This window comes from Rhipicephalus microplus, chromosome X, assembly GCF_043290135.1.
Source record: "Rhipicephalus microplus isolate Deutch F79 chromosome X, USDA_Rmic, whole genome shotgun sequence".
Classification (NCBI taxonomy): domain Eukaryota; kingdom Metazoa; phylum Arthropoda; class Arachnida; order Ixodida; family Ixodidae; genus Rhipicephalus; species Rhipicephalus microplus.
This window is the reverse complement of record NC_134710.1, coordinates 375,419,950-375,443,148: the sequence shown is the minus strand read 5'-3', so window position 1 is coordinate 375,443,148 and position 23,199 is coordinate 375,419,950. Positions and strand designations below refer to the sequence as shown.

The 23,199-nt window shown below is 47.4% G+C and overlaps 1 protein-coding gene across 8 annotated transcripts in view; it reads left to right on the top strand.

Annotated features, from left to right (window-relative positions):
* The window catches only part of Psi (P-element somatic inhibitor), a 124,579-nt gene that overhangs the window by 14,185 nt on the left and 87,195 nt on the right, over nucleotides 1–23,199 (top strand). For all 8 annotated transcript variants that reach the window (XM_037413383.2, XM_037413381.2, XM_075880009.1 and 5 more), the window contains 2 exons: nucleotides 5,357–5,486; nucleotides 21,053–21,203. In XM_037413383.2, coding sequence (XP_037269280.2) covers nucleotides 5,357–5,486; nucleotides 21,053–21,203 — 281 coding nt within the window. The remainder of the gene's footprint in view (nucleotides 1–5,356; nucleotides 5,487–21,052; nucleotides 21,204–23,199) is intronic.

The window sequence follows — 23,199 nt, the reverse complement described above, 5'->3', positions numbered from 1 at the left end:
GAGCTGCACATCTCGCTGTCAACATCGAGCTGCTACAAGCGAAGGCAAGGGAGATCGCTCGAGACAAAGGCATTCAGCCGGAGGATTTCAAAGCGAGCAAGCATTGGGTGTCTCGCTTCATGCGCCGCGCTGGGTTCTCCCTACGTCGGCGTACGTCGATCTCCCAGAAGCTACCAGAGAGCTACGAAGAGCACCTCGTGGCTTTTCAAAGGTACATAATTGTGTTGCGAAAGGCAGTCCCCTTTCAGCTGGGCCAGATCGGCAACGCGGATCAGACGCCGGTCTACCTGGATATGCCCTCGGCGCTGACGGTGCATCAAAAAGGCTCCAGGCAAGTTATCGTGCGGTCGACTGGAAACGAAAAAACGCGGGTGACTGTAATGTTATCCTGCACGGCTGACGGTCGCAAGCTGCCACCCTACGTGGTGTTCAAACGAAAGACGCTGCCGAAGGGGGAGAAGTTCCCGAAAAATGTCGTCGTCCGCTGCCAGGACAAGGGGTGGATGGACGAATCGTTAGTCCTTGACTGGATAAAGTCCGTGTGGTGTCGACGGCCCGGAGCACTGCTGGGGCTCCCTTCGATGCTTGTGCTCGACGCGTTTCGGTGTCACCTGGCCGACTCCGTAAAGCGACTGCTGCGCGACTCCCGCACCGAGCTCGTCGTCATCCCGGGAGGGATGACATCACAGCTGCAGCCGCTTGATGTGTGCCTTAATAAGCCATTTAAGGACCATGTCAAGCGCCTGTACGTGGAGTGGATGAGGTCCGGAGAACCAGAAGTGACCCCTGCCGGACGGCTGAAACGGGCCTCGCCAGCGATGCTCTGCTCGTGGATAGTCGAGGCTTGGGCCTGCATTCCAGAGGCGCTCGTTTGCCGCGCCTTCAAAAAGTGCTCCATCTCCAACGCGCTTGATGGCACTGAGGATGATGTGCTGTGGGAGAACATTTCCGACAAGGGAGCTTCGGAAGAGAGTGCGTCCGACGACGAGGATGAATGAAATGTCAATAAATGCATTTTTTCCATTTTCCTCGGACTATATTCGGGTGAAAACTTTTTTTCTCACGTTTGCTATCCCCGAATTACACCCCGGACTATATGCGGGTCCGAGCTATATGCGGGTTTTTACGGTAACTGCAGGGGAGAGACAGCTCCGCATATTGCACATTTTTGTTACGTTTGTTCTCTTGTTCCAAAGGCACAAACAGCCAAAAATTGCACTGAACTACTCCAAAACAGCGTCAAAAGCAAGAATTTTGATGCCAACCTCGGCTTCAGTAGGGAAAAAATGCCCTGTTAAAGTGAACTAGGACGAGCAGAATTGAATATATGATCCGAGTAGAGTCATGAATGCCAAGAAAAGTTGAATATATGATCTGAGTAGTCATGATTGCCTAGAAAATGACTCACAAGCATGTTTTTTTTTTACTTTGCATCTTTGTGATGACTCCAATATCTCCTCTGGACTGTTGTAAATGTGCGTGACCTTGCAAAAATTTGCTGCTGTCCATCGAGCGCTGCTGCTTCCAGCTGGGCTGGTGTTCTGGCACAACTGTCGCTTGACGAAAACCACAAAGTGAACCATCCTAGCAGAGTGAAATGTGTTGCTGCGTTGACTCTCAGGTCCTTTGCTGTGCGTAGTACGTTCTTCCGGTGACTGCGTTTCTGTGAAACTTAGCGATATAAACATGTCTGCCAAGTCTTCCGGATAGTCCGGGAGACTCCCGGATTTCGACTGTTTCTTTAGTTTGCACGGCAGTCATGTAAATCTCCCAGAAATCGAAATTTTGGGGTGTGATGTGGCTGCATTGCCAAAAGTGCAGGTCAGTCCGCTCCAAGCTTTTACCCACCACATTTTATTGTAAACGAATTTAGGGGGCGTTTATCTGAACATACAGTAGTCTCAGTGATGCGAAACTGCGGCAGATACGAATTCGTGAAATTGTCCCGCCAATTCTACTGTTTGCATCTGGCCAAAATTTGAATGTTCGAAACAATTTTTCTAATCACGGCGTGTGATATAAACTTTGAGCAGCGTGCGCTCAAAGCTTCAGAAGTTCATGTGCGACCAGCGCATGCACTGCCCTCTACAGTGTGTGATTGTTGTCACAACAGCTCTGGACGAAACCGTGGTCATTCTTGATGGGATCATATATGGCTACGACGTTAGGGACAGAACTCCGAAAGTGTGCATGCGTCCAGACCTCGACCAGTTAAAGGAACGCTGCTTTCCGCAAACTCCATGGACAAGACCGCGGCACATACAATCATTGATAGCATAAAACGACTTAGTTTTGAAGGCATGTGCGCAGCCAACGCACGCGGACTGAAAACGGAACTACAGTTTGCCGCAACCATGACGCACAAGGTCGCGGCGACACAATAGTGATATACGAGCTTCGAGGGCATGCGGCTAAAGGCAGTAAAGACTTTAAAAGGCTAGAAGCATTTTGGCATTCCTGTGCGAAGAATCTAGTAGAAAGCAAGCAAGATTTGAACCGTGCTCTCATGGCAGCCAGCTGTGCTGTTATGTCCGTTTATGTGGGTTCCAGGAAGACGTACGCGAGCTGTTTTGACTGAAACTTATTTTGTTAGTTTTGATGACTTGAAATTTTGGGAGTATTTCATACCTGCCAAGTCTCCCAAATTGGCCGGGAGATTCGTGGATTTTGACCGTTTTTTCCGTTTGTACAGCTGTCATGAAAATCTCCCAGAAATCGAAATTTCTGTACGTTATCTGGCCGCATTGACAAAAAAGCAGCTCAATCTGCTCCAGTCTTTTCGAGCGTGCTCCATTTTATTATACACGAGTTTAAAAGGTGCTAATCTAAACATACAGTAGAATCTCAGTAATGTGAAAGCATGGCAGATACGAATTTTGGAATGAACGAAACCACATTCATGTCACTTTGCTCACGCCAAGGGTGCTGTGGTGGACCGAATTCTTGAAATTCCCCAGCAGAATTTCACTATGTCCATTGGGCCTGAATACGAATGTTCCGAACACATTTCTTAATCGCGGCGGGTGATGCGAACCTTAGAAAACTGTCGAACATAGGCAGAGAGCAGCGAACTCGAAACCTCAGGTGTACGCGTGCGACTGGCGCATGCACTGTCTTTTACAGTGCATGAAACCGCGGTCTGCGGCATGGCGACATGATAGCGACCTACGAGCTCTGAGGGCATGCAGCGGTGGAATAAAGGCAGTAAATACGTTAATCAAAAAAGTTAGTTTCGCCGCAAGGGCGAAGCAATGAATGCGAAAACAACTTGCAATGCCACGCTGAGAACAAGCAGATCGAAACATGCAGTGGGCTGCTCACGCACAAATGACGCACAAAAACTGTATGCACAAGTGTCCCAGTTATCCATCGCTGTCTATGAAAAACGCACTCATTTCGCAAACGGGGTCTGTGCAGAGACCCAAGTGACCTTTGTGGGCCAGGCAACTAGCGCAATCATGCCAGTGCACGCCGAAGACACGCAATTGTACCCACCAAAGGATAAGCGCGCGCACACAAGCATCCAACCTCTCCCCCAATTCGCGGGGCAAAGTATGCGTGAGAGATAAGCGCGTCAGCGCTTCGCAACGAGCTGGGCGCCGAACATGTGCGGCTTTTTTTTTTTGTGTGCATACACGTATACATATATGATGAATGACTGCAGTGATGGCAAAAAAAAAAAAAAACAGCCTGGGCTATCTATATAACTGCTATTGCAATAAGAAGGGTCTAGACGAGTTCTAATGTTTCTATCAAAAGAATCTAGCTGTGAGCAAAGTTTTGATTGCGCTTTTGCGGCAGCCAACGCGTTATTTTGATGGGAATAGATTCTGCTAGTGGTGTTGATCCTTTTGGACTATCACCTTAGTCGGAAACACTACCCTCGTGTGATTGGCAAATGCTGACGTTGGTGCTTGAGATTGAGAACCCCCCACCCCCTCTTGTTTTTTGCAATGTTTTTTCTGTTTGGTTGTTTGTCTATGCATTTATTTGGTGCCGAAAAAAAGTAGGGGCGAAAAATTGAGCCCCCCCCCCCTGGTTGGGAAAATCTCCCGGATTCAGAATCCTTGAACTTGCACTCCCTTTCTGAGATTCTCACCTTAGTGGGAAACATACCTTGAATGTTAAAAACTATTATAAGGCCGCAAAGCTGTTGTTGGCGCTTGCGATTGGACCCCCCCCCCCTCTTGTTGCCTGTGCGACATTTTTTCGGTTTTTCTTTTAGTGCAAAAAAAGGGAATACCTTTCAGGGAGTTGACCCCCCCCCCCCCCCTTCGTTGTGGAAATCTCCCAGATTTAGAATCCTTGAACTTGGCAGGTATGCATAAATGTTCGGCCTGCCATCTGGGTTAATTTTGAGCATCTATTAGCTGAATGCGCAACCAAATTCATGTGCACAGATATTCTTGCATGATAGCTCCAAGTAAAAATTGTGCATGGGAACTCTGTTTTATCACTGCCATGGAATTTCATTTTTTTGGGGGGGGGGGGGGGGTACAGAATAAGTACGGAAGTGTTGGACTTCACTTAATAGAAATCTTTCTCTGTAGCGAAACCTTAACAGTTTAAGAACTAAAGCTTATTGCATAGCCAATAAACTACAGTGCCAAACTTGGGAAAGTCGGGGAATTTGGAAAATTGCAATTGGTAGGCACTTTGTTCACTCGCTGATCTTGTCAGAGTGCATATGCAGCCTAGCGAGGTCCAGTGCTTCTGTACATCGTGCTAAGAATATGTACAAGCAATTAAACTTGGGCTAACGTAATGGAGCCCTTTCAGGATGTGCATGGCATTCGCGCCCATGCATACATGCTAGCGGAAGGCACTGAGTAATTCATAGTAGGCGTGCTGCGACTCTGCTTGATCTCGTTGCTGTTAGTCTTCAGGCAGGAGCTTGATTTACTATGGCAGCACACTTTCTCAGAGGTAGTGGCCAAGGTTGTCTGATGTGGCAGTTACTTTTTAGTGTGTAGTTATGCAGTGTGCCCGATAAGTACGTACTAGTAAGGTTTCACTGTACAATTTAGTACTGCTCATAACCATTGTGACTTCATATTTAACTTCAGTGTGTTCACCTTTTGTAAACACACCCAAGGAGCCTGGCCCTAAATGTTTGGTAGTCACATCTTTATGAATGGAATTGACTAACCAAAGTGGTTCACCTTTAGTGAAAACACCCAAGGAGCCTGGTCCTGAATGTTTGGTGGTCACTTTATGTATGGGATTGACTGACCGAAGTGGTATTTGGCTTCCGGTGGAACATTCATGAGCCTGGGGGACTTTGGAGGTTTTATTGTATGCATTGAGGTGGTGGTGTGGCCTGGTCAAGTGAGCTTACTGTGTTGCTCATGTGCAGTCATTGGTCGGGGAGGCGAGCAGATCAGTCGGCTGCAAGCGGAGTCTGGGTGCAAGATCCAGATGGCTCCCGATTGTGGGGGTATGTCGGAGCGACCCTGCACCCTGACTGGACCACGGCATGCTATTGAGTGAGTTGTCTGATTCAGAGGCTATTTAAATTTAGTTCCTTTCTGCTGACATTGCAACGTTTTTACAATCCTTTGTTTAAGGGTTAAATGACATCTCGGGCTACATTTAAGGGTTAAATGTAGCCTGAGATGTCCTAGTTTGAAATACAGTCTAGCCCACATATATAACACGGCCCTGCTTAAGGGGAGATGCGAGTCGAAAATCGCGTTTTTAGCGAAATTTCTCGTATTTCTGATTTTTATTGCATTGTAATCTTCAAACCTTCTTCTTTCATCTGTGAAAATTTCAAAACTAAATTCGAACCGCAAAATGCAAAAAAATGTGTATGAAGGCATCGCGGTGGCTCAAAATTTCGTGAATTTGCGCCGATATTTGCCATCTTTGACTGCGCGCTGCTCCCCGTCGTAGTGCCGCCCGCCATCGCGATCGGTTGGTAAAGTTGCGTCCGGCCTTCTTCTTAGAGCTCCGACGACTGCCAGTTTCGTACGTGGGCAAAAAAATAAATAAAAACGAGCCCTTTTTATCACGTGGTTTGAGCGGTTTGAAACGCGCGGCACCCTAAGCCGCATCGCCATTGGCTACCGAGTCATTGTCAGCTGTGTTGGTGGCGGCCATCGGCATTTGGTCCGTCTGCTTTTCTGCGCGTCTACGCATATTTCCGCGATGACAAGCCCGAAAAAGTGCAACGTGAGACCGCAGAAGTTTCGAACGAAGCACAAGTTCAAGGGAAGGCGGCGTAAAGCGCCCCGAACAACGGCGACGAACGAGAACTTGCCTACGTGTGCTAGGCCTGACGGCGGCATCGACGAGTGCGCGAGCGACAGTGGCTGCGATGAAGGGATTCACGGTGCGCTTTCTTTCGTCAGTGCTTCGGAAAAGAAGCTCTGTTTCTTCGAAAAAGACGAAAGACAGCGCGATGAGGTTTGTGCAACGACAGTTTTGTGCGACACCCTCTTGCTGACGGCACTTGTGGCAGGTGCGGCATGCCCTACTTGCGGTATTCAAAAACTTGCCGTTCGGGAGCCGGCAGAAAAGCGCAAGGGACTTTCGTCGCTCCTCGAACTTCATTGCGAAAACAGCGAATGCTCAGCGACTGTTATTTCGTGCTCCTATACCTCACTGCGTGTTACGGCGGACGGCAGCAGCCGAGTGAGCCAACGGTACGACAGTGGGAGCTCCCGAGATAATTTCGCTGTAAATGGGAAGGCGGTGGTGGCTGCACGCGCTGTCCGCATTGGGCATGAGTGATTGTCGGGATTTTGCTCCATTATTGGACTCCCAAAGCCAATGCACCACCGAGGATTTTTTTTGATAGCAAAGAAGGTGTACACCGCTGCCATGGCAGCTGTGAGTGAATACTTGCGCCGATCCAGAGAGTTGACGAAAGAAGTAGCAGGCGAAACTGATGTGGCTGTTATGTTCGACGGGACTTGGCAGAAGAGGGGCCACAAAAGCCACAACGGGATTGGCGCAGTTATCTCCTTAGATACTGGCCTCTGCTTAGGCTTCGAGGTCATATCAAATTACTGCCTGACATGCAGTAGGCACAAGGATATGGGCCCAGACGAGGAAGTGTGGCAGGCATTCCATGGCCCAGTCTGTGAAAAAAATGCAGACTGTTCCTCCCATGCCATGGAAACGGAGGCTGCAATGCGCATTTGGCAGAGAACATTGACTTATGACACCCCACTGCATTTCATGACATTCTTGAGTGACGGTGACAGCAAAGCATATAGTGCAGTTGCAGAGTCAAAAGTCTATAGATTGATTGATTTGTGGGGTTTAACGTCCCAAAACCACCATATGATTATGAGAGAGGCCGTAGTGGAGGGCTCCAGAAATTTTGGCCACCTGGGGTTCTTTAACGTGCACCCAAATCCGAGTACACGGGCCCACATTTCCGCCTCCATTGGAAATGCAGCCGCCACAGCCGGGATTAGTCAAAAGTCTATGTTGCTGTCAGTATAGAAAAAGAATACTGCACTAATCATGTGGCCAAGAGACTTGGCACCACGCTACGGAAGCTGCATGTGCCATTATCACGAGGGCAGAAAATGAAAGAGCCAGCCATTCAGAAGCTCCAAACATACTATCAGATTGCCATAACAAGCAACAGGGGGAGTGTACGGGATATGTACACTGCAGTATGGGCTTCGTACTTCCACTCGTGCTCTACTGACAATGCTGGCAGCCACAAGTTTTGCCCTGCAGGAACAGTCGTGGTGCAAACATCAACGCGCTGAAGCACTTGGTGAACCTGCACCACGCCACACACCTCTCCTGACAAAAGCACAGGGATTGGCTGTTTTGCCCATTTATAAGCGGCTAACGGATGAGAAGCTCCTTGCTCGATGCATCAAAGGGAAAACGCAGAATGCATCGGAATCCCTGAACAGCAAAATTTGGCTACTTTGCCCCAAGACTAAGTTTGTCTCCCGAACGGTTGTCGAGACTGCCACAGCTATGGCGATCCTGTGGTTCAACAAGGGTCATGCTACTTTCGAGCACATCCTGGAAGAGCTCAACATACTGCCATCTAGAGATCTAGTTACTTTCAGTGATTCCCGCGATGCGAGGCGCATCACGAGAATGTCCGAGCGTCTGACAGCAGAAGCAAGGGCCCACCGTCGTCGTGGAGTGAAAAGGGCACGGCTAGAAGAGTGCTCACAAGGACCGTGTGGGCACAACCTATGCTGCAGGACAGTTCTAGTAACTTGCAGTGCTTTTCAAAGTTCTGTTGAACATTATGGCCAAAGATTATGCATTTCTAACAACTCTGTGATAAAAAAAAAGGTTTCAAACTTTCAAATGCGTTTTTCTCTTTTTGCAGTTTTGTGTGATCTGTGCTTCTTATACACGCTAGTTCGTATACTTAGAATTGTCATACCTCTATGAAATTTTGCACATAGCATGATGATGGCCGATAGTGCAAGTATCTATTCAGATTGTCAGTGCTGCTTATGTTTTTCAAAAATTACATAACATTGAAAGCCCTTGGCAACTAGAGCCACAGTAAATTTTTCTATTTTATTATTGTATTTGACCTTTTTACACACAAAATTTATATAGTTTTTTGCACTCTACAGTTCCAAAGGATCATAGTCAGCTATATCTTCATGCTTTATCTCAAATTTTTATAGGTCAGAATTGTTGCATAACAATGGCCATAATTTTGCAGTATCTGACCTGCAGAAAGAAAACCAAGCAATCTACATGAAAATAAATGACATATTTGAAAAGAGGAGAAAAAACTCTATTAGCATGCCAATTTGTGTTAAATTTAGACTCTTATTAAAGAAAATCGTTTTTCGAGTAGCATCTCCCCTTAAAACGCACGGTATCTGCGTGACCGTGGAGACGTATATTATTTCAATGGCACAACATTGCACTCGCAATGAATGTGTCTGAGCATCGCCGATCGGTTACAGCGAACGGAGTCGGCGCTCAAACGACCCGGAAAAACAACAGATAAGCCATAGGCAAGGTGACCATAGGTTTTTGTTAAGGGGGGAGGTGGCTTTGAAAAAAAACTTTTTTATTTGTTGACCTACAGCAATGAAATTTGGCATGCATACTCATAAGTGTCTAGAATAGGGAAATATGCAGTTTCATCATGATAGCTTCAGTAGTTCTCAAGTTACATAATGCTACACGATCCAATTACATGGTCTGCTCGTGGAAAGCCTAGCGCTGCAACAAAACATGCCAGGAAGCTGCGAATGATGTTGATCTTTACTCAAAAGAAAGCTACAGGGTATGACACTCTCGGAATTTTTTTAATAAGTTCTCGTTTTTTTTAGAGATCATCATGGCTGCCGACACACATTGTCAGAAACAATGGCACGGACAAATCCTCGGAACATTCATAGACGTTCGTGGCGATATCAAGCACTGCTCCAAGCACGTCTGAATCGCATCACAAAAGCTTACTGACGGCACTCCATATGACCGTGGGGTGCGCGGCCGCATGGACAGTGCTGCCGGCGCGTAATGCACTTGCCGGCGGCGTTCGATGACTGTGCGCGAAATGTGTATCTACGAAGACAAAAAATCGGCACGCACTGCACTTGGCATCGCATTTTCGAATGACGACGCGCGAAACTGCTAGCCGCTGTTCCGAGCGATCCTTGGCAGTGAAGGGGGGGGGGGGTGACGAGTTTGACTGTGTTGTCCGCTGCCGATGCGTAAAATGCCCGTACAATATTCAGAGGAGCTAGCGAGTGATGTGGTACATTCCTTGCGAAGAAGCACGTCACCAAAAGTGCGCTTGCGCGTCGTTCCTGCCCGCAGTCTCGCTGTCAGCGGAGTTAAGCCTAAAGCCGACACCGATGACGCGCCGCACTCGTAGACCGCCGCGCGCCCGCACGTAGTAATCTGATCGTGCATCCGGTGCGGCCACTCGTAATCAGATTGTGCCGCCGCTTACAGCTTCGCTGCTTGCGAAGAAGCACGTCGCCACGAATGCGCTAGCGCGTCGTTCCTGCCCGCAGTCGGCGGAGTTAAGGCTAAAGACGACTTCAATGACGCGCGGCGCTCGTAGACGGCGCTGACGCTCGTAGTAACCTGATCGCGCATCCGCTTACTGCTCGTAACTAAAGTGTAGTTATATCTTAAGTGATTATCAAGCCGTGAACACGTCACGAAGTGGCGATTTTCGAGAGCCATGTCCTCGCGACGCACAAGCAGCAGACGACGATCTCCCGGAGCGAGCATCGGGCCAATGGCGAGGCGAGCTGAGGCAACATGGCGGCCACGGCCAATCAAGTGCCTCAAAACGACCTTCAAACATTTGCTTTTTGCTCGCTTGTTGTTAAAGGGAGGAGCCAGCTGAGGCGGGAAAGTTGAACACGGAGAAATGCTCTTTCCGATGAGCCCAAGAAGCCGGCTCCCGGCCCAAGCATAGCGAAGCTATTATTTTTTGAAAATCGCCGTTTTATCGCCATTTGCAGAAACATTTTTGCTACCTAGGTGGGTGAAACGAATTTTCCGAAGCACTTCTGCGCGGTTTTCAGTGTAGATATTTTGGAACCAGATAGAAAAAGGGTTCCAGAAACTGAAAACTTGAGTTTCAAAAAATCGATTTTTTTGCCATTTTTCGGGGGGACGCGGTCGATTGCATGGTCTGGTAAAAGGCGTGTGTGCGAAGGTTGGTTTGTACGGAGCATTTTTCGAGCTTTTTGGAAGCTGCTGCGGCCTCGTAAGGAGCATTTTCTTTCCCCTTTGCGGTTGAATTAGGTGGTGATAATTACATAATAGGTGATTTATTGGACATAAAACACAAAAATTTGGTTATTCGAAAGTATTTTTTTTCACAATTTTTCTGTATTAAAGGGCCGTGTCCCCTCTTAAGGGGGCAGGCTACCCCGAAAACCGACCTTTATTTTTTTGAAATTATCCTAATGAAACTTTCAGGGTGTGTTCACTACATTAAAACTACAAAAGCGAAGTTTCATGAAATTGTGTTCAAGGCTCCTAGAGTTACTGAGGTCTCAGTGGTTCACTTGTGTGCCTGAGAAAGAGCCGGAAAAATTCCAGGACATACCAGAAGGCTGAAATTATTTGTGGTCATGCCTGGATAGATGTCCTAGGGCACTAAAGAGCCGCTTTTTTAATTTCCCCTCTAAAAAATTCAATGCGACTTTGAATTTAATGTAGCCAGAAGGTATGACATTCATCAAAAATTGTTTATTAATAAATAATGGCACTAATAAAAAAAGCTTGTTATGCCCTGTGAAAATCATCTAGGAGAAGAATAAAAGAAACTGCACACAACTCTGATTAGCGGTTCTTGAGAAATTGCTTTCCTCAGCACCACAAATAGCTAAAAAATCAATATTGAGCAAACCGGCTTTGTAAGTTAAGCACATGTTTTCCTCAAAAAGCTCGATCAGAGTAGCTTAAAATTGTCCTTGTGCAATTTTGTCTTCCCTCCATCTTCTCTAAGTGCCGTTTAGAATTTTTTTCAGGCGTAGGGAGTCTCTTTTAAGAGCTGGCTGCATCAGTAATTTTTTCTGCGTCGCTGGCGTAGATTTGAGTTCAGCGTGAACGGCGTCTCGCGTTTGCATAGATTTCTTCCTTAGTTAGGAAATTCGTCCGCAGATGAAGGGTCGACTGCCTATGCACGCTATTAGCCCCAAAGCAGACGAAGTGCTTTGTCTGGGGATCCAGCACATTCAGAGCATGTGCTGGATCTTGCGATCTCTGACACGCTCGACACATCTGGGCTGCAAGTACACATTGTTTGTTAGATTCTAGACTCGTGGCAGTCGACAGCAGTTTCGCTGCCGCAGGCATCTATGCACTGGCTACTAGAAGCAGAAAAGCGGAATTTCTATTAATCCGCATAACGCGTTTCAGTGCTCCAAACTAGCGCACAGTCTTCGGCTTTGTTGCCGGCATCATGCACAGCAACAAAGATAAAAGGCACAGAACTTGTGCGAAAAAAAAAAAATAGAGAAACTGATTGAAAATACAGCGCAAGGCTGAAAGTGGCCTGTGAGCAAAAGTCTATCAAGGCAGTCTGAGCAGAGAGCAATAGTGACGAGCGCGCCGGAAGAGACCTGCCCCACTTTCAGCGCAGCAGCCAATCGGCGCTCCGCATTGCATCTTGGGAAAACTCCGATAGCATCTCAACCGTGCCGTTGACACCATTTTGAAAGGCGGCAAACGAGAGGAATTCACGGTCAAAACAAGACCAAGATGGTGCAAGGCAGCTGCATGGTCTCTGAATGGCGCGCGCGCAGTTTGGTTTGATTTTGGCTTTAGCGCGTGTTTTGGGCGCTGCGGTGGCCTCGAAAATAGCATGTTTTTTGCACTTTAGGGTTGAATTAGCACTGATATTTACAGAATGTCATAGACCTATGTCCCCCCTCAAGGGGGGGCAGGCTATGGGATATCTCATCTATGTTTTAACTGAATATGATGAGAGTTGGCATGTTTACTTAGTTTGTTCTCCTGATTCTAAATATACAGTTATTTTTTCTGTAGCTTCATTAGTTAAGTAATCAAGATAACAATCTCTATTGTTCTTACCACACTAGAAAAGTCACCGCCAGTTGAAAGTTTACAAATGACATATGGAATAACAGTAGAAAGCGTAAAACATACAACATAGGAAACACTTTTTGACTGGGTCATCTTACATTACAGTATACTAACCTTCATAGCTCTGTATGTGGCCATGGTGGGGTCACACAAGACTAATTTTAAAAACTTGAATCAAGAGAAATTAGAATCTTATGTTGTGTGCTCCAAACAGCTTGTGGTATACACGTATCCCGAAGGAGTACGGCCACCAGCGTGGGTCCGGTCTTAGCGAGCCGCTGGGCACGCGTTAACCGTCGCCGTGGCGAGAACACGATACTGCTCAAGTCGCAACACTTTATTGTGGCAACACCAAACGCAGTACAGCCCGTTGCAAAAAGGCGCGGTGGGAAAGCAAGTAGGCTTATCCACGCCACGGGCACAAAGTACTACTCCGGGTGCCACGAGCATGTCTCCGCGGTAAAGGTGATCCACGGAGACACCGGGAGAAAGGCCTGGTTGCTCGAGCGAGGGCAAAGGCGCTCGCGTTGGCTTCGAAGGGAGACGGGTCGGCGTAGCGAGGCCACGCACTAGGACACCGTACCGCCCTTCGGCCGTGCGTACGCAGCGGGGCAACAAAAAGGTGAGCGTTCGCTTCGGGCGCGAGGCGCCGTCAGCGAAGTCCGACGAGCCCCCAGCGACGGGAGTCGACGGACGGAAAAGATTGCGTGGCTCAGCGTTTGCTGTCCCGGAGAGTATCTGACCGCTCCCGACGCAGCGCGCGAAAACCTCTCTGGAGTCCCCGCACGCGGCGCCACAGTCAACACCGCTTTCGGGTGAGGGAGTTATGCGTCACTCCGCTCTCCCACCACGGCAGGCAGCAAAGGAGGGCAGACATGTCGGGACATGAGAACGGCAGAAAAGGCGGCAAAGCCCGCGCAAAGGCAGCGGGCTAGCCTCAATTCCCACAAGCTTCATGCTGTGAAAAGAATTATTCTGCTATCTGTAGTAGTTGCCTATATTTTGCAGGAATTGTCATGCAGGGTGTACAATATTGTCATTTTAAGTAAATAAAGAAAACAGAGAATTCTAACATTTTTACTTGTAAAAACATATGTACTTGAATTTACAGTCATTAACATGTATTTGGATACTAGAAAGCCTAAGGATCCCCGCCGCGGTGGTCTAGTGGCTAAGGTACTGGGCTGCTGACCCGCACGTCGCGGGTTCGAATCCCGGCTGTGGCGGCTGCATTTCCGATGGAGGCGGAAATGTTGTAGGCCCGTGTGCTCAGATTTGGGTGCACTTTAAAGAACCCCAGGTGGTCAAAATTTCTGGAGCCTTCCACTACGGCGTCTCTCATAATCATATGGTGGTTTTGGGACGTTAAACCCCACATCAATCAATTAGAAAGCCTAAGGAGTGCAACTCTGCAAGCTGATCGAAAATTAACTAGTACTTCTCGTATTACGGCACACTAAAGTTCATTGCTTGGAACCAAGAACAAAAAATATTATAATTAAGCCTTAAAAGGCCAAAAATTGCAAAACAAAATCGACTTTCGGCATCTGTACCTATTTTTGCACCTTTCTGAGAAGTTTCTAGCTTTTCGCGTTATTATTTCTGGCGCAAAATCAATTTATAACATCCCTGTGAGATGAATGTCAGTGCAAATTGACACTAAAATCGTGCTTTTTCCGCGCCGAACTGTTGCCGTTACACACGGGCTATCGGGTTCATCTTGGTCTCGTTTGGAAGGGCTGTTCTTCATCTTCGATTTCCCGCCACCGTTGCCTCGCCTTTCTCATTAGTTTTTCAGCAAAAACACGTCATCGAGAAGCACCGGCGTGCGATTCTATTGGCTGCTTGGGGTACGTGACAAAACCTAGGCATCCGATTGGCCAAGTGGCGTTTCTGGCATCTGCTTCACGATGGTGACGCGCACGAACATGCACTATTTTGTCATGGTGCTGCTGTCTGCCTGCAGCAGTAAAGAAGTTCAGTAATTTCTGTAGTGGGTGTGGCGATCGTTCGTTTGCTGTGAACTTCAGAAAGAGCCCCGCTATGGCTCAAGACAACAAGGTTAACGAACTTGCCGTCAATGGAGGTTGCAGAGTCACCGGTGTAGGCCTAACTCTCGTATAAGCTCATTGGTTGCCGGCGTTACTGAGAGCGGCTTTGTTTTGCTGCCTCATCAGTTAAGGGGGGACGTGGCAAGTAAAACTAATTTTTTTATTAATGTACTGTTTGTGATGAAATTTGGTGTGTGTATGTGGATGATTGTGAGGATTCCAAATATGAAAACCGTTTTCAAATACCTCTTGTACTTTTTGAGTTACAAGCATAATTATACTAATTAATGCTCTTCACACTTAAAGAGATAATTATTGCTAAATGAAATTATTTTTTCATATTATTATGTTCCCAAAGCATCAACTTGTGCAAAGAAGCTATTAGTTGATTTTTCTAGTTCTTGTAACCATAAATAAAATTTCCAAAACATGAATGTTGTTTTGCGCACACATCGCAGTAATTATAAAATGTGTTCTAAAAATTTTAAATGATGAGTAAGAAGAGAGATAAAGCTTTATTGCACTGCTAAAGGCCTCCTGAGCCTAGTGCAAAAAACGGAACGACTCTATCAGTCTTTGTTAGAAAATGACGGATGTTCTAGCGAAGGCACATAGGCGAAAATCAAGAGTTGAGAAAACTGACTTTGAAAGTTCACTCTTGTTTGGAAGTTCACAACATGCCTAAAACACTCAGAATCCTCCTGGGCAGTAATCCTGAGATGCTGTGGCCTTGGCCTCTGTAGAGCGCAACCCAGTTTTGCGCTTCTTTGTCGTGGAACAATGCGCCTTTTGAGCCCTCTTTACCCTTTTGGCATCCTTTTCGGCTGCTCGCCGCAAAGAGCAGTCTCCTGGATTGAAGCCCAGTTGAGCAGTGATCTCTTGCAGCGCACTCTTGCATCCACCATTGAAACGGCAGACTGCATCTGCAACTGCACTTTCCACACTTCGAAGGGAGGCGAACTGGCTCTTGGACTGGAGTGACCAAATGAGGCTGTTCATACTCTCCACAGCGTTCTGGGTTTTTCCCTGCGCACACCTTTCAAGGAGCTCTTTGTTCGAGAGGCGCTTGTAGATTGGCAGCAGTGCCACTCGCACGTGAGGGGGCAGTTTATGTTTGTGAGGCGGCAGCGGCTCTCCCTTGGCCAATGCCTGATTGTGCGGGCACCAGGAGTCAGTCCCACTTGGGCACAGGTTGTGGTGTGGATCCTGGTCTGTGGATGTTACATGGTAATAAGTGGCCATGATGGCCCTCTCCATGCCAGGAACATCGTTGGGGTGGCTCTTAATGGCCCAGCCATAATAATTCGTCAACTTCTTTATCAGGCCCTGCGTCAGCCGGCCTTTGCCACCCATGCTCAGTCCTCGGCCTTTGGATTTGTGCTCATCAAGAAGGTTGCGCAAGGAAGTGCCCATTCTTTTTTTCACATGGTTCACACACTCCTGTTTCTTAATCACCATGTAGCCATACACCTTGTCTTGCGTGAGGGCAAGGTACGTACGGCTGTCACCGTCGCAGAGCACATTGATGTATCGAAGCTTGTACTTGGTAAACGATCTTTCAAACATGATCCTAGCTGCTTCTACTTCCATTTGGCCTGCATTAGCATCGGTGTTCTTTTGGCACTGTGGCTTGTGTTTCTCAAGCCACTCCTCATAGTTGTCGTCACCAGGCTTGGGGCCAACAGCACAGCCTTGGCAGTAGTTGGACAGGACACAGTGGTCCAAGACCAAGCCTGTGTACAGCTCGATTACACAGCCCACGCCAATATGACTTCTGTGCCCCCTCGTCATCCACGTGCCGTCGTAAATGACGTCAATGTTGCCTGGCACTCCTCCTAGGTCCTTGTAAATGTCATGCACCTTCTGTGCACTTTCTGCTTCAATGCGGGTGGCAGCTGATGTGGTGGCAGGGTGGCTGTACTTCCTTTGCAGTCTCTGGTAGGACTTGTGGTGCAGTGCTCGATGCGAAATGTCCATCGCAGAAAAAATTTCATTTATGGCAGATTGTTTTCTGCCAACTGACTGCACAGCCCTCAAAACACGCACGTTTACCTCAAAGGGGTTCGTTTTTTGTTGCCCGGAGCACCTCGGGGACGACCACGCACTGTTCACTCTGCCACAATTGTCACAAAAAAGTTCCATCCTCGCCGCGAGTCCAAGGCAGTGCGTAGTCTCGAGGCGTATCGACCCTTTGTCGCACTTGTTGCACTTTACTGACGAAAGCAGACCGTTCAGCATCTTCTTATTTACAATGAAGAATGTGGAGTCCTTACCGCCGTCATTTTCGTCGCAGCCTTCGTTCAGAAGCTCGAGCTTCCGCTTTGAAGCGGACTTCGATGCTACGGCATCCAAAACATCCCGCCTTGTCTGCGCCCGCTGCGCGATTTCTTCACTGCTCGGAATCTGGGCCGAAACTCGCGATAGAATGTTCGACGCGCGCACGCCCGGAGTTGCAACGGCTGCCGACGCGGTGCCACCGCAATCGGGTTCGCGAGAGCGTCCATCACGGTCGACGGCATCCGGCGGTCTGACATACGACGATGTGGCACCTTCCACACTCTCGGCCTCACAACAATCAGCGAAGGGTCTGAGTAGAGGCTCCGTGACGCTTGAAGAGCATGCTCCGTCCGGAACTGCGACTGGGACGGCAGCCGCAGTCGTCTGCCCTTTGTTCCAAGCTTTCCGACGCTTGCCGTACTTGTGGACGCTCCGGAACTTTTTTTGCGGCAACATAGCACCGCAGTATGAGCAAGCACTCAGAAGAGACCACCGATGTAAACAAAGCTTGGTAAAAAAAGCACGCGAACTATCACAAAAACAGCAAACTGGCAAAAAACGAAGCACGCGCCGGATGATTCTCGACACGGCGGCCGCAGATGCGCTCGCGCTTCCAAGGTTGCCAAGGTGCGCGGCGCAGCTTTGACCAGTAAGAGGTCGCGCCTGCTACCACGTGACCCGCGCAGCCAATTGCCGTTCTTCGTTTTCGTTTTTTTGATTGCTCCTCGCGCTTTTATTTTCACTCGGCGAAATACGAGACCGCGACCATCGGGAAGCCGGCTTTCTCCTCTTTCCAAAGCTACCAAAATGGCGGCCCACGGTCAACAACTTGGCGCGTTTGTGCGGCGTGAACAACACCGTTTCAGGGGCTTTTTTTTCGCACTTTTCGGCGACTAGCCTCGGCAAAAACACTATTTGCGGGATTTGTAGCGCACGTTTCGCTGTAATATTTTAGAACAAGGAAGTTGAAGGTCTGAAGATTACGAAAAAAAATAAATCAGAAAATCGCATATTTTGACCAAAATCGGCACTTTACTTGCCGCGCCCCCCCTTAAAAGACTGCAAGTAAAAAGCAGAAGTGAAGCTACAAGAGATATCGATCTTGGTAGTGACAGAATGGAAGCTGTCTTATCGCTAAACTTGCCAACGCTCCAGTACACCCCCCCCCCTCGCCTGACGAAAGGACCTTGGACTGCGTGACGGGTCGTCAGAGTTGAATGCGCTGCGCGGCGACAAACAACAGTGAATCCATTTATGGTGAACGTGCTCACCGCCAGCGCAATGGAAGCATCTGGCAACAGGTAGACTTCTTTTAACGTGTTTGCAACGTTGTCGCTGTCTCCTCTCGAAACTGCGGCAGTCTTTTGTGCAAAGGAAACGGGAGGTAGTTTGGTTCGGGACATTTACGGGTAGCTCATTCTGAACAAGCCAGAAAACATCGCCGTGTAATTCGACGGATTGCGGATGAAGCGCGCACATTCGTAGCACATCGCTGTCAGTACAGTCGCCGAACTGATAAGCGGCCTTGCGGCAGACGAGCACACAGCGGCAACTTTCTACAGTACTATAAAAAACACACTCCTGCAAACAATCAGCCCTAGTACATTTGCGGTGCATATTAACTGACTAAAAGTATGTGCGCCATGATATTTTCCACTCGGAACGGCGAAATAAAGTTTTAACAGCATTTTACTTGAAGCACAGATTTCGACCACTTTCTTTTGCTTGTTCGGTAAAAGTGGACGTAGGACAGCTAGAGCTGTAATTGTGTTTGCACAACGTAGCTAAATGTGCACAAAAAATAATGCTGGGAGCCGATAATTAATAGGCAGCTTTATTTTTTTAATATAAAAATGTTTTGTTTTCGGTTACATGCAATCAACTTTATTTATTGTGCTGTAATTCCAGAAGTACTCGCCCAATTTTCGATCAGCTTGCAGTGTTGCACTTAGGCTTTCTAGTATCTATGTAAATGTTAATGACTAAATTTCGAAGTACATACATTTTTACGGTTAAAAATGTTAGAATTCTTTTTCTTAATTTTTTCAAAATGGCAATTTTGTACACCCTGCATGAAATTCCTCCACTATATCGGAAACTAATACAGATAGCAAAATTTTTTTTTGCTGCATGAAGGTATATGTTTAGCACTTAACACAGGAAGCATAGCGTGATTTCTCTTGACGAGTTTTTAAAAAATGAGTCTTTTGTGTGACCACACAATGGCCACATTCAGAGCTATAAAGTTTGTTGTACTCTTTTGTGTGACCACACAATGGCCACATTCAGAGCTATAAAGTTTGTTGTACTGTAAAGTAAAAAATGACGCAATCACAAAAGTGCTTCCTATGTTGTGTAGCTTGTGCTTTCCAATGTTGATCCGTATGCTATTTGTAAATTTTGGACTGGTAGTTGTTTTTCTATTGTAGTAGGAACAATAGATATTGTTATCCTAAATATTGAACTAATGAAGCTACACAAAAAGTAACTACATTTTTAGTATCTAGAGAACTGAGTAAGCACGCCAACTTTTCTCACAATTGGTTCAAAAATAAATGAGAGCCTTAAGACACATGTCCCCCCTTAACGAAAAAAGAAATGGAGCTGCACATAAACATTGCCGCTCAATGTATTTTGTTTACATGTAGCTACGTTGTGCCAAAATAATTACAGCTCTAGTTGTCCTAGGTCCACTTTTAGAGAACAGGGAAAGTGTTTTGGGAAAGTCGATCTGTGTTTCGAGAAAAATACTGCTAAAATTTATTTTGCCATTTCGAGACACTAAAATTATGGCACACATACTTTTAGTTAATTGAGGGGGCACACTGTACTTGAGACGAAAAGCCAGGTATTTTCATGTGTTTACAAGGAAAATGCATAGTGTGAGTTTTTGATGCTGATTTCAAAAATGTAATTACTGTTCCTCTAAACGAATTAGTTTTGATGTACAAAATTAATTATGCATTATTTGCCGGTATAATGACACAATGATGTCGCAGACTGAACTCGTGCTCTTGCTCATCAATTACAAGGCTCCAAGAGCAGCGAGGTCTTAGTTTCCTTTTCACCTAAGATTGCCACATTTCAAGTGGAGGCCGCGGCGCAATATGTTCATCTTTGCGGGTGCGTCATTACAAGAACTCTGCTCGTTGCCAGTAGCATTCATTGCGCAGGCGGGGAGCACGATTTGTGGCTCCGACATGGGAGAGCGGGCGGGACGGGACATTAGTTGCGATGGTTTCATTACGGCCGATGATGATGCCGACACTGACCGCGCGCGGATTAGGGCATTGCGTTTAAAGTGCACGGCAAGACCGATTTAGAGGAATCTGATTGTGAGGACGACGAAAGATCTAGAGCCAGTGCCCACGAGCCTGCTCTATGTTGGCTACAAAAAAGCCTAGAGTATAAAGTTGGGCATGTTGGTAAGACATACTTAATCGACGTAGTGCGTTTCAAAAACATAGGACAGGGGAAGGGACAGAAGGGAGCGCTTAACGCAGCCGTTATAGACTGAGTAGGAGGAGAACACACAAAAGGGCCTGTTGTACTAGGAAGCGCTCCCTTCTGTCCCTTCCCCTCTCCTATGTTCTGAAACGCGCTACGTCGATTAAGTATGTCTTACCAACACGCCCAATTTTATACTCTAGTCAATTAATTACCTTTCTAGTACAACGGGCCCTTTTGTGTGTTCTCCTCCTACTCCGTCTATAACGGCTGCGTTAAGCGCTCCCTTCTGTCCCTTCCCCTGTCCTGTTTTGAAACGCGCTACGTCGATTAAGTACAAAAAAGCGTTGGGCAGCTTGTATGTGCCCCAAGCCTCAGCAAAGAGCACGCTGCCGCTTTAAACTCGAGGCCACGCTCATTGCTTCTGCTCTTCGAAACGCATGAATCTAGGACTTTTTTGGGTTAGGTGTTAGTGTTTTCACTGGCAACTTTTTTTTCTTAAAGCTGTGTTTCATTTACTGCGAACTTCAAGATACAGTGAACGGGTGTCGTATTATGCTTAGGTTCATATAAGTGGGCTCAACTGTGCCACCAAGAATAATAGTGAGTAGCTTTGCTTCTTAGTGTTATGTCAATTCGAAAATGTCAGCTTCAAAACATTTTTTCAGCTCTTTGTTGTCCGAGATGTGCCCTGCCCTCAAGAAATGTACTGTGCTTCAGGGGTTGTTTTTGCTGATGTGGTGCAGGAAGGCAAAGGAAATGATCAACCAGATTATAAGTCGTGGAGGGGATCCAAGCCAGCTGAATGATGGCCACATCGTAGTGGAACTCATGGTGCCGGGGCCCCGGGTGGGCCTGGTCATCGGCAAGGGCGGCGAGACCATCAGAGGGCTGCAGGTATGAGCCAACGATGCTGCTGGAATGTTCCACTGCTGCCCTTTAGAAATGGCTTAGGCTGAGAAAAATTGAACTGGTGTTTCGAGCATTCACTTGAGCCTTCTGTGTGGCCTCATCATGGAAGGTGAAACACGAATGCGAAAGTAGGCTGCTTGGCTACCGAGCTTAACCACAATGTGCAGCTCGTTTCTGAGCTGCAGTGTAGTAGGCTCTGGTACAGAAGCACAGCAGTTTGCTCAAGTGTCCTCCCCATTGTGTTGAAATAGAAATGCATATTGCAGTTATTCTCCGGGCGAGCTTCGTTATCCGCTTTTGCCAAATTTTTTTAAAGCGCTAAAATTTGTCTGAAAAGTGCAAACTGAGGAAAACTCACAACTCATGTAACTGATAAATTTCACTTGTAAAAATGAAACTGTAACCTGAATTCAAGCAGGAACAACAAAATTTGGTGTGCGACAACCTAACCCAGATTTATGGCAAAAGATAGTCAAACCTCAATATATCGAACACGGATATATCGAATTATTGCCTATATCGAACGGCTCCTATATCACGCGGGAAATCGCATGCATTGTTGATCTTTCATTCGAAGAAAGTTTGACATATAATGAATATATCGAACTCAGCCACCCCAAACCGCCCGCGCTCCATTGACAGGCGGCGAGCTTTCCCGCAACTCTTGAAAGTAGCGGTAGAGAGGCGGGCGTTTACGAATGCTGCACACATCGATGGCGCCGAGAGCGCCACTTTAACGTAGCAGCGTACGCGCGCCGCAGCCTTGCGATAGAGGTTCTTGAATGAGAAAAGTAAAGAGAAAAGCGCGGAGCTGTTATTTTCTTTCAATACGAAGGCACCGACACGGCTTTGCGCGGAGGGAAGGGGGAGTGGGAGGAAGGGGGAGTGGGATGTGCGCACTTTACACTCGGACTCACGCCGCAGTCTTGCAGCTTGCAGTCGTTGCAGTCTCTATGGTGTCAATGGCACACTGCGCACTTGTTGCAAGCTCCTCTCCCGTAGCATTGGCAGACATCGGTCGTTGTGCTCGCAGTGTTCGTGCATTCGGAGTTAGGCCTGTCGCGCACTGTTCGGAGTTGGGCCTGTCGCGCACTGTTCGGAGTTGGGCCTGTCGCGCACTGTTCGGAGTTGGGCCTGTCGCGCACTGTTCGGAGTTGGGCCTGTCGCGCACTGTTTAAAGTTCGGCCTGTCGCGCGCTGTGGTGCGCGACAGGCCTAACTCCAAGCAGCGGAGCTCACTGATGTGGAGATTGTCGCCGAAGCTACTGCTGAGCAGCCAAATGAAGACTCTGCCGAGGTGGATCCCGCAAGCGCTGATGGTGCCCCGCTCCCGACATCAGCTGAGGTCATAGCTGCGGCACGATTGAAGGCACCGGCCTATCACTTATGCATCGCCTGGACTATATTGAGGACGCAGTTGTCAAACACGCCATGGCCAACAAAAAGCAGGCTACTCTTTTTCAATATTTTAAACCAACACAATAAATACTATGTTTGAACCTTCAAGTGAGTATTTACTGCACCACGCTTGAGCGGTTCGTTTGTCGTTTTCAGCAAGCTGTTGACGCATTTTTTTTCGTGATTTTTTCTATCGAATTCTGGATATATCGAACTACTTCGCAATCGCCGCGCCGTTCGATATATCGAGGTTCGACTGCAATTTCCTAGCGACGACTAGTGTGATTTCCTAGGGATGACAGTGTGTTGCATACCTCCCAGGCTCTCTATAGTACAGGCACAGCCATGAATTTCCCAGAAAATGCAGCCTTAGCCCCACACTCAAAGGGAATTGATTGGTTCAAATAAAATTACTAGCCTTCAACATCAATGGCATGTTAGGGACTCTCTTTCTCTCTCCACACTGATGTGTAAGGGGGGGGGGGGTGCTTTTGAGTTGAAATCAAATAAGAGCTACTACCACAATGATCATTGACATGTGATCTTTATTCACGGTTTGGTGAATTATCCTTAATCTTGAAGAA